Source organism: Medicago sativa, chromosome 5 (genome assembly GCF_051527215.1).
Source record: "Medicago sativa cultivar Bolivia chromosome 5, Bolivia_mono, whole genome shotgun sequence".
In the NCBI taxonomy this organism is placed as follows: domain Eukaryota; kingdom Viridiplantae; phylum Streptophyta; class Magnoliopsida; order Fabales; family Fabaceae; genus Medicago; species Medicago sativa.
Window position 1 is genome coordinate 36,868,923 of NC_140753.1, and position 12,492 is coordinate 36,881,414.

Consider the following 12,492-nt stretch of genomic DNA (forward strand, 5'->3'; position numbering starts at 1 on the left):
ATGTTGCAATTATTTGAGCATGCAACACATGATAACAATTCAAATACTCTTTGCAATATGTTTGTCTTAAAGAAGATAAGAACATACTAAGTGTATATGCAAACAATATAAGTATATTTCCCCTAAAAAAAGGTAATCACATTTGTATATGTGGCAGCATGCATGATGAGAAGGCAAGGACAGATGATGTAATTTCTAATAAAGATAGTGACATACTTCTCATTGCAATTTCCATATAAAGTCAAATTGGGTCCAATCCAACCCACTTTGAGCAATTTACAGTTAAAGAAAATGTCGAAGTTTGGAACCTCATTATTGGTGCCTTCTGTCCAAGAGCTTGCAAAGAAGAACACCACAGAAGTTCCAGAACAATATCTTCATCCAAATCAAGACCCTATTGTTGTATCAAATACAACTTTACAAGTCCCAGTCATTGACCTAGGTAAATTGTTGTGTGAAGATGCATCTGAGCTACAGAAGCTAGACCATGCATGTAAAGAATGGGGCTTCTTCCAGGTTTCAACTATTACTCCTCCTTTAAATTTAATTATATATTTGTATGTTATGAAAAAATCAGATCAGATAATTGTAAAACAAAGATCAGCTATTTGCATATATAATGTCAAATTTATTTGTCATTAAAATGAACAACTAGTTTGAGCTGTGATGAATAACCATTTCAGAAAATGATGATCTACTTGAAAGCTTTAGGTTGAATCTTCATATCTCTTTAGATTTTGCCAAACAACATGTCTTTCCTTCTTTCATTTTTCCATAATTTGTGAGGGGTCGGTGGAGAGACGTAGAGGTTCTCGGGAAGTAAATTATTTTAGAGAAAAGACTCTTATTTTGTTTGTTTATATTAAATTTTTAGAGCGACCAAAACATGTCAATCCCTATTTAATATACTATTTAATTTTATTAACTTTGTATGATTTCTGAAATTGGAATATATTAATATTACAGCTTATTAATCATGGAGTCAATCCCTCATTGGTGGAAAATGTGAAGATAGGTGTTCAAGAGTTCTTAAATCTCCCCGAAGAAGAAAAGAAGACATTTTGGCAAACGGCAGATGATATTGAGGGATTTGGCCAACTGTTTGTTGTATCTGAGAATCAAAAGTTAGAATGGGCTGATTTATTCTTCATTACAACTCTGCCATCCTATGCAAGGAATTCCCGCTTATTTCCAAATATTCCTCAACCATTCAGGTTTTATATTTTTACTTACTTCTTTTCTGTTTTCTAGCCAGAATGTTGTCAATCGCAGATCGCTAAGAACAGTGGTATAGTTTTTCTATAGCCGCTAATGGTTTTACATTCAGGTCGTGGTCATTGTGATTGTAGTTATGGTTGATGCGTCATGCATTATGGTTGCTGCGGTGTGAAATATTTTAAAATTTTAAAATTTTTACAGGGTAAGACTGCGTACAATACACCAAATGGTGGGACCCCTTCCCGGACCCTGCATATGCGGGACCGGGTTGCCCTTTTTTTTACAAACTATATAAAATATCACCATTGTGCCACTACACTATTTACCCGCCATACTGAGTCTCGTTTGCTCTCTAGATACTGATTGGGAGCAGATTCAAATGCACACTTGAGAGGCTGATAAATCTAAGATTTTTCATTTGATTTAAAGTAGAATGATATTTGAGGTTAGGAAATTTTAATTTTTGATGAGAAGATTAGAACAAGCATGGTTGAAAATCGTCAGATGCGGTTACGATGTGTCCGTGTACACATGATTTAAGATCGCACGCCGCAGTCGTTGTTGTGGAGGTTACAACAACAATATTACGATCTCAATTGTGGATGCAGACCGTAAATTGAAACCATGGCTGCTATATGAGAATATTATTTTGCACTGGAAATCTTTCGCAAAGCAATAGTTCGGTGTTCAAATTCCACTACGCTCTAGTGCTATAGCACAGCTATATATAAGCACATTAATTATAATTATATTACACCAACCAACTTTTTTTCATATTGCAGAGATAATTTAGAGACCTATTCTTTAGAATTGAAAAAAGTTTGCATCACAATATTCAAGCATATGGAAAAAGCTCTTAAAGTTGAACCAAATGAAATGCTAGAGTTATTTGATGATATAACTCAATCAATGAGGATGACATGCTACCCTCCCTGTCCCCAACCAGAAAATGTCATTGGACTGAATCCTCATTCTGATGCGGCTGCCTTGACCATCCTTCTCCAAGCAAATGACGTTGAAGGTCTCCAAATAAGAAAAGATGGACAATGGATTTCTGTTAAACCAGTGACCAATGCTTTTGTTATAAACGTTGGAGATATTTTGGAGGTAATTTATAGAAAATTAGTCATACATTATCTTATTATTTTACCATTTTAAGTGAGTATTCGAAAAATTATAGACACGTTAAGAACCTTAGAGTGGCCAAGGCAAACAATTTAGTCTCTTCCGGATGATTTGAAAGACAAAATTGACTTACCTAAAAGAATCAATTTGGTCGATAATGTTTCATTTTCAGAATAGTTTTGTAATTCCATTAAGTTTAGAAACTTTATTGCCTATCTTATGTAATTTTAAATATAAAAAGGGCGATGTACTCACTAATAACATTGGAAATGTCCCAAAAATGTTATGCAGATACTAACCAATGGAGTTTACCGAAGCATCGAACATCGAGCTACGGTGAACTCAAATAAAGAGAGGATTTCCATTGCAGCATTTCACAGACCTCAAATGAGCAAAGGTATAGGTCCATCACCAGGACTTATTACTCGTGAAAGGCCTGCATTGTTCAAAACACTTACTGTGGAAGATTACTACAAAGCATTCTTTTCACGCAAGCTACAAGGGAAATCATGCCTTGATCTTATGAGAGTCCAAAATGAGAATAGTAAGTGATAAAATTACTGTAGGACTATTTGGGCTGAAAATAAACGGTTACCGTATGTGGTAGCTAAGGTACATTAATTCAATAATTGGATTTATAAATAAAACTAGAATAGGACTCGCGCGTTGCGTGGGAGCAAATTTCTTTATCTTTGATTCTATTATTATGTGAAAGTTTTTTTTCCGTTGTGGTACAACAGTCAAACATGGTTTTAGAGATTAGCCTCGAAGTTACGCACAAAGATATCTTGTTCACACCCAAAAAAAGATGTTTGAATATTATTCTAGTATATTTGTAGTACATTCTTAACTCACTACAATTCCCTCTAAGAATGATAGAAGCTGCCCAACATCTAGTAACCATAGTGTTACAAGTGACTTTTTTCTCTCTTTCAGATTGAGAAGAGTTAGGGTTTGTTTGAAACTAAATTTTCACTTTTGCGAAAGAGGAAAGTGAAATTGTAATTTAAAATTAATTATAGAATTTATACATAATTAATAAATAAAATAAGTTAATAAATCAAAAGTAATTAATGTTTTCTATGAGGAATGATTTGTAATAAGAAAAAGTTTATAGGTTCACCAGCAATACACTAGCTCACATGGCATCAACAATTATTATTTTTTGAACAAATCAAAATGGTATATATTACTCAAACCAAAAGCAATTCACCCCGCACAAGGTGTGCTATAAAAGTGGTGAATTACTCAATGTATGTTACAAAAATGAGGCACCTGGCAAAGAGGTCGCCTGTAACCAAAGGACAAAGCCAAAAATTACTTGACACCCATACAAAGTAGTGGATGTCGCCACCAATCATGATAACAGAAATCAAGTGGCGTATGATTCGACGATAACCATAAATAAGAATCCGGCTTAACTTTTTCAAGGATGTTGGAAGGATCAGATACAGCATTTTCGAATACTCAGTTGTTCCTTTCCTTCCATATTGCCCAAGTACAAGCAAGCCAAATAACTTTAAAGTGTAAATTTGAAGATCGAGGCATACCCGCCGTGTTTGTAAATTGAAGAAAATGGTTAGCAATCGATCCAGACATAACAAAATCGATGCCAAGCCAGTTGCACACTAAATACCAAACTATCCCAAAAAGATCGCATCCAATGAATTAATGATCCGCTGTCTCAATGTTTCCACAACCCCCGACACATAAATTATCCATCGGTTGAAGAACCCCTCTTCTTACCAAATTAGCTTTAGTTGGAATTCTATCCTGCAAGAGACGCCAAGCAAACAATGAAGCTTTAGACGAGACACTCTTATGCCACACCATGAAATTTGCGCCCCTTTTCACCGGCTCTTCGAAAGAAGTTAAAAATCTGTAAGTCCCACGAACCGAGTATCCATGAATAGGATCAAGAAGCCACCTCCAATAATCATGAATATTATCCTGCAAAAAAATGTTAATCACTAGCCCCGCACATTCCCTCACACTCTCCTCCTCCCACACCAAAAGACGCCTTCTCCACACCCACGCACCACCTCCATCCTCCCACCCCAACCTCGCCATCTCCTCCACCGAACACTACTGATTCACTGACAACTCATAAAGACGGCTAAATTGGAGCCTCAAATGGACTCCCCCTAACCAATTATCAGTCCAAAAGAAAGTGTTTCGACCATTACCAACCACGCGCCTAGTATTATCGTCAAACCAACTACCCATTCTCGAACCAACCCCTTCCCTAACGTTACACATCACCCGCCACCACCCAGAGACATGCTGCCCCCGTTCTTGAATAGGACGACCCACCTCACCATACCGTGCCTTTAACACACAATACCACAACCCCTCCTTATCAACCAACAACCTCCAACACTAGTTTCCTAACAAAGATAAATTAACTTCCTCTATCCTCCTAACCCCCAAGCCTCCACTCTCCAAAGGTAAACAAATAGAATCCCATTGTATTCAAGCAATTTTTTTAGAAACCTCACCACCACCACCCCCCCCCCCCCCCCCCCCCCCCAAAAAAAATCTTTTAAAAATAGATTCAATAGAAGAAATAATACCTGTAGGAGCCTTGAAAACGGAAAGAATGTAAACCAGGAGAGAGGACAGGACAGACTTCAGAAGAAACAAGAGGCCGCCAAAAGATAAAAACTTGTTATTCCACACCGACAACCGAACTCTAATACGGTCAATCACAGGATTCCAAAAACTGAGTTTCCTACCATCCCCTCCAATAGGCAGCCCCAAATAAATAAAAGGTATCGTACCAGTTCGACAGTGCAAAACAGAAGCAGCTTCTGACAATCAAGTCTGAGAAATATTAACACCTGTCAGCATACTCTTATTAAACAAAATAACTTTTCCAAAAAAGTCAGTTTCCTAGTGCACCGTAGAAGTGCTCAATATATTTCAATGGCTTATCTCTAATTTTTGTCCATGGATAGAGAAAATTGTCTAATATAGGCAACGATCTTTATTGCCTAAGCATAAATAAATTTACCATCGGATCTATTGACATTATTTTTATTATTAATAAATTGGTTTTAGCCTAGAGATTTAGGAATTGAGAGATATAAGATCTTTCTACTCTAATTTCTTGATTTTGTCTTTTACTCAACTTCATCTTGATATTTTTTTTTTTTTTTTTTACAAAAATACATATATAACTATTCACAAAAGAACGCAATCTATACTTTATGAAAAAAAAAAAAACCATCATACAAAACATCGTAATATATGTCATAGAAAATTATTGCATAAAGGTGTATATATAGATGTTTCACTTTGATCCATGCCGTAGGAGTTTTAGTGTGAGAGATGAGAAGGTTAAGTCACAACTCTTAGATCAATCTTAACAGTTCAAGATGAAATGTGTAATTTTTGGAATTATTCCTCATTCCCTTCTCTTATTCCAAATCTCCCTTTTCCACATTTCTCCTTCGTCAGAAAAAAATATTGTTCATTCCACTCATGATTCAACCACCTTAATATCTCCAACTTTATCGTTCTTGAATTCATAGATTCTTCCATCTTCTCACTTTTGTTAACTTTCATCCACCTCATCTTCACCAAATCAACAACAACCCCTCTTATTTAAATCTTCTAAAAGTTCCTACCCACTTCCATTTCATACCTTCTTATGGATCGTCTCAAATTCATTTTTATGCTTTTGGGTTCAATGAGGATCTACCCTTTTTGGGTTTAGTTTGATGATTAATGCTTTACTAAATTATAATTAAAAGATGAACAATAAAAAAACAGATAATTGCAACTCCTATATCATGTGATTCTAAATGCGTGAATCTTTCTTTTATTAAAATTAGACTTGATTCATCAAAATTGCATTGCCCAAGATTTGGAATTCTCACGTTTTAAAGAAAATGTGACATTATCTGCCACTGGTGTGATACGGCAATTGAGGATGATTGGCATGCTTTTGTGGGTTGTACGGTGGCGCGTGAGAGTTTGTATTGGGCAGGGCTTTTGAATGTGATGAAATTGCGTGTTTGAACTATGAGCAGTTGACATATTTTATTTTTGATATATATCGTTCAGAAAGTCGAGACATTGCTGGTCGGGTGGCTTTACTTCTTTTGCAAATTTGGGCTGCATGTAATGATGTCATTTGGAATGACGTTCATCATACGTCAAAGAGCATTGGGAGGAAAATACTAGATGCATGGAAACAATGGCAAGAGGTTCATAAACAGCCCTCACCACCGGTTGTGCAAAGCAACAACTCAGTTTGGGAGAAACCGAGCAAGACGTGGTTGAAGTGCAATATGGATTCCGCGTTCCATAACTGTAACCATATTACATCCTTTTGGTGTTGTGTTAGAGACTCCCGCGGGCAATTCATTCGGGCTGAAACAAAATGGCAGCGGGCAAACATGACAGTATTGGAGGGGGAGACAATAGCCTTACTCGAGGCTCTTCACTTTACTGATGCGATGAGATGGAATCGGGTTATCTTCGAGTTCGAATCATCTACTCTAGTGCAAGCTCTATTGTCGCTGGGCCATGGTGATTCGAAATTCTATGCTATTGTTTATAGTATTATTTATCAGTTATTTTTACATTCCAACTTCGAGGTGAAGTTTGTTAGGAGACAAGTGAAGATGATTGTTCATACTTTAGCTAGGGCGGCATGTTCTTGGGCTAGTCACCGTATTTTTGATTCTTATCCTTTTTGTATTGAACATTAATTGATTAATGATAATAGTTAACTTTGTTTCGGTAAAAAAAACTGAAACAACACCAAGCGAGAGGATAGAGAGAGAAGATGCATTGTGAGATGAATTGATTATACGATACAATTTTAATAATTTAAAAACACAATAAAAATTCATCCTAGGGTTGTAATTTAACCCTCTCATCTCTCAACAATAAAAGCCCTCTCATTTGAATTGAAAGTATACCTTCTCACTCTTCCATTGAAAAAATTGTGTTTTCAATTTCATGGTGATTTGAAATTTTGGCACGTTAGTCTTAAGATGTTCTATGTGATGTTCCAACACCGGACACAGATTACAAATGTTGAATAAGATGTTTAGAACATTAAGATAACAGACATATACATAATAAAGCAAAATAAAAGACAAGAAAGTAAAATGCACAATGAGTTTGTTAACCCAGTTTCATGCAACGTCACCTACTCTAGGGGCTACCAAGCCAGGAAGGAAATCCACTAGTGTAGTCCTTATTCTGAGTTTCACAGCAAACTCCTCGTTTACAACTCTTGACCTAGGACCTACCCGTATTGACTTCAACCTAGGAACTTCTAGACCTAATATCCCATCTCACTTCCCACAATCAATCACATCCCCTGTGATTATCAGATTACAAACTCAAACAAACAGATGAAGTTACCTTCAAACAAACTACCTAACACCGTGCTTCACAACTTTGGTGTAGTACACAATCTACCTTCACAGCTTCGAAGTAGTGAACACTTACATCATAATAAACTCAGTCCTTAACATGCATCAAGGTGATACACGAAAGGCTCACAATTAACACAAACTCAAAACCCTAAAGATTTAAACTTCAATGACGGCTTGAATGGTGAATTAGGTCTTGTAGTCTCATTTATATACTAAAGCAATACGGGTTATAACTTCTTGTTGGGCTTCAGAATAATCCACAAACAAACGGTGATCTGTTTCACAAGAATCTCCAACAAATATGGAAAGTCCTAAAATATAGGAACATCTTACGGAACAAACCAAACACATCCAAAGCTTCCTAAATTGTTGACACAACTTTAGGAACTGATAAACCATCTGATTCTGTCTAATAAGCACACAGCTTGGCCAACAAGAAATAAGGCGTGGATTCCTTAAATAGATAATGCGTGCATAAAATGTGACACAAGTGCAGGGCACACTGAACCGTGCCAGGATGTTGGAACATCGTGTCCAACATCACAATTGAATATTTGTTTTCGCAAAAGTGCAGCCAACATACAAATATCCAACAATCTCCCCCTTTGGCAAATTTTTGGCTAAGACAAACTGAGGCCAATCCAAACAAAGACGAGAGAAAAACGCACAACCATTTCTTCAATCATCACAAACAAACAACCATGAAGAAAGGTACACAACACTCGGATTACTAAAATATACCACAGATATAGTTCTTCAGTCACTTCATAATCTTCAAGACAAGAAGAAGTATAATACAGTTCCCAAAATCTACTTCCATTATTTTCATAGAATCCCATCACATGGAAAAAGCAGATATGAGAAGGTAAAAAAAGGTATCACAATAGAAAATCAGAGATTTGCAGCAGCGGAACCAGAAGGGAAAAATAAATTCCCATAAAAGACAGTCAATTGTCACAACAGGCTACTCAAGGAAACATAAGGAAAAATAAATTCCCAAATAAACATGCAGTAGCTGAATAGAATGTTCCAACATCCAACCAAACATCCAGGAACAAAAACAAGTATCACTCCCCCTTAGAGATACAACTAAAGAGTGATTACTTACACAGTATTCTGATACTCCCCCTGAATACATGCATGCATGCATACTATAACACAGAAGACCTTTGAATCAGAAAACTCTAGGAAAACTTTACATGCAAACAGAAAACTTCAAATAGGCCAGATGTTTCAACATCGACTGACACAATCAGGTATGCATAAAAAAAATCTGCTATAATACATACATACCAACAAGCAGGAACTCCTCAAAGCTGATATCAAACTTAGGCATGCATAGTCAGGCATAGGCATACATACACATGCATCATAAGAAACATTTACATCTACTCCCCTTTTTTAGCCATAAAATATATCAAAACAATACCTTCATGCATAAAAAAAATTGAGAGTACCATAAGCTGAATTCCAAGAACCAGATCCCTAATAAAGTGATGACGATATCAATATGCTTAGTTCTGCTATGTTGGATAGGATTCTTGGAGATATTGATTGCACTTAAATTGTCACAGTATAATGTTAGAACATCCTGTTCAACATTATACTCTTTCAGCATCTGCTTCATCTATACTAACTGAGAACAACTACTACCAGTTGTTATATATTCTGCTTCAGCTGTAGATAGGGACACACAGTTCTGTTTCTTGCTGAACCAAGATACCATATTATTTCCCAGAAAGAAGCAACCTCCAGAAGTACTTTTTCTATCATCTGCACTATCTGCCCAGTCAGCATCACAATACCCAATTAACATGGAATTCCCACTGTGAGAGTATAAAATTCCATAGTCACTAGTGCCATTGATGTACTTCAGCATCCTCTTCACTTGGGTGACATGACTCATTTTTGGCTCTGCTTGATATCTAGCACATACTCCAACAATAAAAGTTATGTCAGGTCTGCTTACAGTAAGGTATAACAGACTTCCAATCATGCTTCTGTACAAGCTTTGATCAACAGCAACATCATTTTCATCTTTGGATAACTTCAAATGAGTAGCTGCTGGTGTCCTTTTGTAACTAGCATTCTCCATACCAAACTTCTTCACTATGTTCTTCGCATATTTACTTTGAGAAATAAATATAGTGTCTTCCATCTGCTTAACTTGAAGACCAAGAATGTATGTCAGTTCTCCCACAAGACTCATCTCAAATTCTGATTGCATTTGGTGAACAAAATGTTGAACCATCTTGTTCGACATCCCACCAAAGACAATGTCATCAACATAGATCTAAGCTATCATCAGTCTCTCATTCTCCTCTTTCACAAAAAGAGTCTTATTTGTCCCTCCTTTTCTGTAACCTTGATTGACAAGAAACTCTTTTAGTTTTTCATACCATGTTTTGGGTGCTTGCTTCAAACTATACAAAGCTTTCTTCAGTTTGTACACATGATTAGGAAAGTTAGGATCAACAAACCCTTTAGGTTGTTCAACATAGACTTCTTCATGTAAGTAGCCATTCAATAAAGCACTCTTCTCATCCATATGAAACAGCTTGAACATCAGAATACAGGTCACTCCCAAAAGTAATCTTATGGATTCTAACTTGGCAACAGGAGCAAAAGTTTCATCAAAGTTCAGTCCTTTTACCTAAGTATACCCCTGAGCAACAAGTCTAGCCTTGTTTCTAGTAACAGTTCCATTTTCATCTGACTTGTTTTTGTAGATCCATTTTGTTCCAATAACATTTATGCCATCTGGTCTTGAAACTAAATCCCATACTTCACTTCTCTTGAACTGGTTCAGTTCCTCTTGCATAGCTTCAATCCAGAATTCATCAGTGAGAGCTTCCTTTACATTTTTAGGTTCAAACTTAGACAGAAAGCAAAAATTAGAGACAACATCATTTGATATTCTGGTCCTAATCCCGTGATCAAGTTCACCAATGATGAGATCTTGAGGATGGTTTTTCTGCACTCTGATAGATGGCCCTTTACTTGTTCCAACATGATCTTGCTCAGTTTCATCCCTTCCAGATTCAGATTCATCAACAATCTCAGGTGGTTCTTTCTCCTGAACGGATGTTTCAACATAAGGTTCAACATCGGGTTCCACATCAGGAACTTTGTCTTTAGAAATATCATCTATCACAACATTGTAGGACTCCATAACTACCTGGGTTCTAGAATTGTATACTCTGTAAGCTCTTTTATTTGTGGAGTATCCTAGAAAAATCCCCTCATCACTCTTGGGATCCATCTTCCTTCTATATTCTTTATCTGTCAAGATGTAACACTTGCTTCTAAAAACATGGAAGTATTTGACAATTAGTTTTCTCCCTTTCCACAGTTCATACAGGGTAGTTGTAGTACCAGCCCTTAAAGTGACCCTATTGTGCACATGACAAGCCGTGTTCATAGCTTCAGCCCAAAAACGATATGGAAGATGTTTAGCATGAAACATGACTCTAGCTGACTCATGTAAAGTTTTGTTCTTCCTTTCTACAATAACATTTTGCTGAGGTGTTATAGGTGAAGAAAATTCATGTTTTATACCTTCAGAAGAGTAGAATTCATTGAACTTAGAGTTCTCAAATTCTGTTCCATGATCACTTCTAATTCTCACAACCCCACCATCGTTCTCTCTTTGAAGTTGGATACAAAGTTCTTTGAACACATCAAAAGCATCTGATTTTTCTCTCAAGAAATTTACCCAAGTAAATCTTGAAAAATCATCAACAACAACAAGGACATACCTTTTTCCATCAATGCTTGAAACTTGCATAGGTCCAATTAAGTCCATGTGCAGCAGTTCAAGAACCTTAGAAGTTACCTGATGTTCCAACCTAGGATGGTGTTAGCCTGTAAATTTTAAGGCTATCATTAAATGCAGTCAAAGGAGAGTTGACCTTATCATCGAAGAAACAAAGAACTGTTCTCAAAGTTTTATCAAAGTTGGACTTGCTGGGAGCACGTGCTTCAGTTCGACAGGCGAAATCTATTGAAGGACGGTTATTTCTGATAAGGGCGAGCAACAGATATCTCCAAAAAGGCGCGTTCGAGATTCAAATTAGATGGATAAGTTATTTTTTCTATGGTTATAGGTTTGAATTCGAATGTAGGTAGTTATTTCTACTTGTATAAATAGTAGTTTTTCATAGGAAAAAAGGGTCACAATTCAATCATACAAAACTTACACTCAAATTATCTGTATGGAAGCGAGAAACGAGTCACAAGTTGCAATGTATGAATCTGTGTACCAATTTACATTCAATCAATGCAATTTACATTTGCTCTTTTAAAATTTCTTTACATTTTACTTATTTCTTTTGAGTAATTCAAAGTTATTTTACTTAACAAACTTCGATTGAATTCAACTGGGTTGGGTTCGATTGCTTTGATCTTTTCTGTTTATTTACATTTCTCAAGAATATTTACAATTTCCTAGAAACAACAAAAGCACAAATATGCTCCTAAGATTTACTGGTTGATCTTGCAAGTAACAACGTTTAAACCAGCGGTTGTTTACCAAAAATCAGTGTAAACAAATTGGCACACCCGGTGGGACCTTTTTGTGCCTTTGTAAATAGTTAATAGCGAAATTCGTCTGATTTATATTGTTGGTTTGTGTTGTGTATGCTCTTAAGGAGTAAAAAACAACTTCCTGAAATGGTACGTCCTCCTTCCAATCCAGAAGCAGCGGCATCGAACGCCGCTAGTTCCTCCGGAACAACAACAACCAACCCACCTG

At 36.4% G+C, this 12,492-nt stretch overlaps 2 protein-coding genes and 1 pseudogene across 2 annotated transcripts; 1 reads left to right on the forward strand and 2 right to left on the reverse strand.

Annotated features, from left to right (window-relative positions):
* LOC146922081 (protein SRG1-like) lies at positions 1-3,044 on the forward strand. Its single transcript, XM_085715197.1, has 4 exons — positions 1-516; positions 967-1,214; positions 2,001-2,325; positions 2,635-3,044. The coding sequence occupies exons 1-4, from the start codon at positions 292-294 to the stop codon at positions 2,893-2,895; spliced, it is 1,059 nt and encodes a 352-aa protein (XP_085571323.1). The 5' UTR covers positions 1-291; the 3' UTR covers positions 2,896-3,044.
* Positions 3,045-4,011: 967 nt separating this feature from the next.
* Positions 4,012-4,413, reverse strand: LOC146922082 (uncharacterized). Its single transcript, XM_085711451.1, has one exon. The coding sequence runs from the start codon at positions 4,411-4,413 to the stop codon at positions 4,012-4,014; it is 402 nt and encodes a 133-aa protein (XP_085567577.1).
* Positions 4,414-9,366: 4,953 nt separating this feature from the next.
* On the reverse strand, positions 9,367-9,990 carry LOC146922083 (secreted RxLR effector protein 161 pseudogene; annotated as a pseudogene).
* Between the last annotated feature and the right edge of the window lie 2,502 nt (positions 9,991-12,492).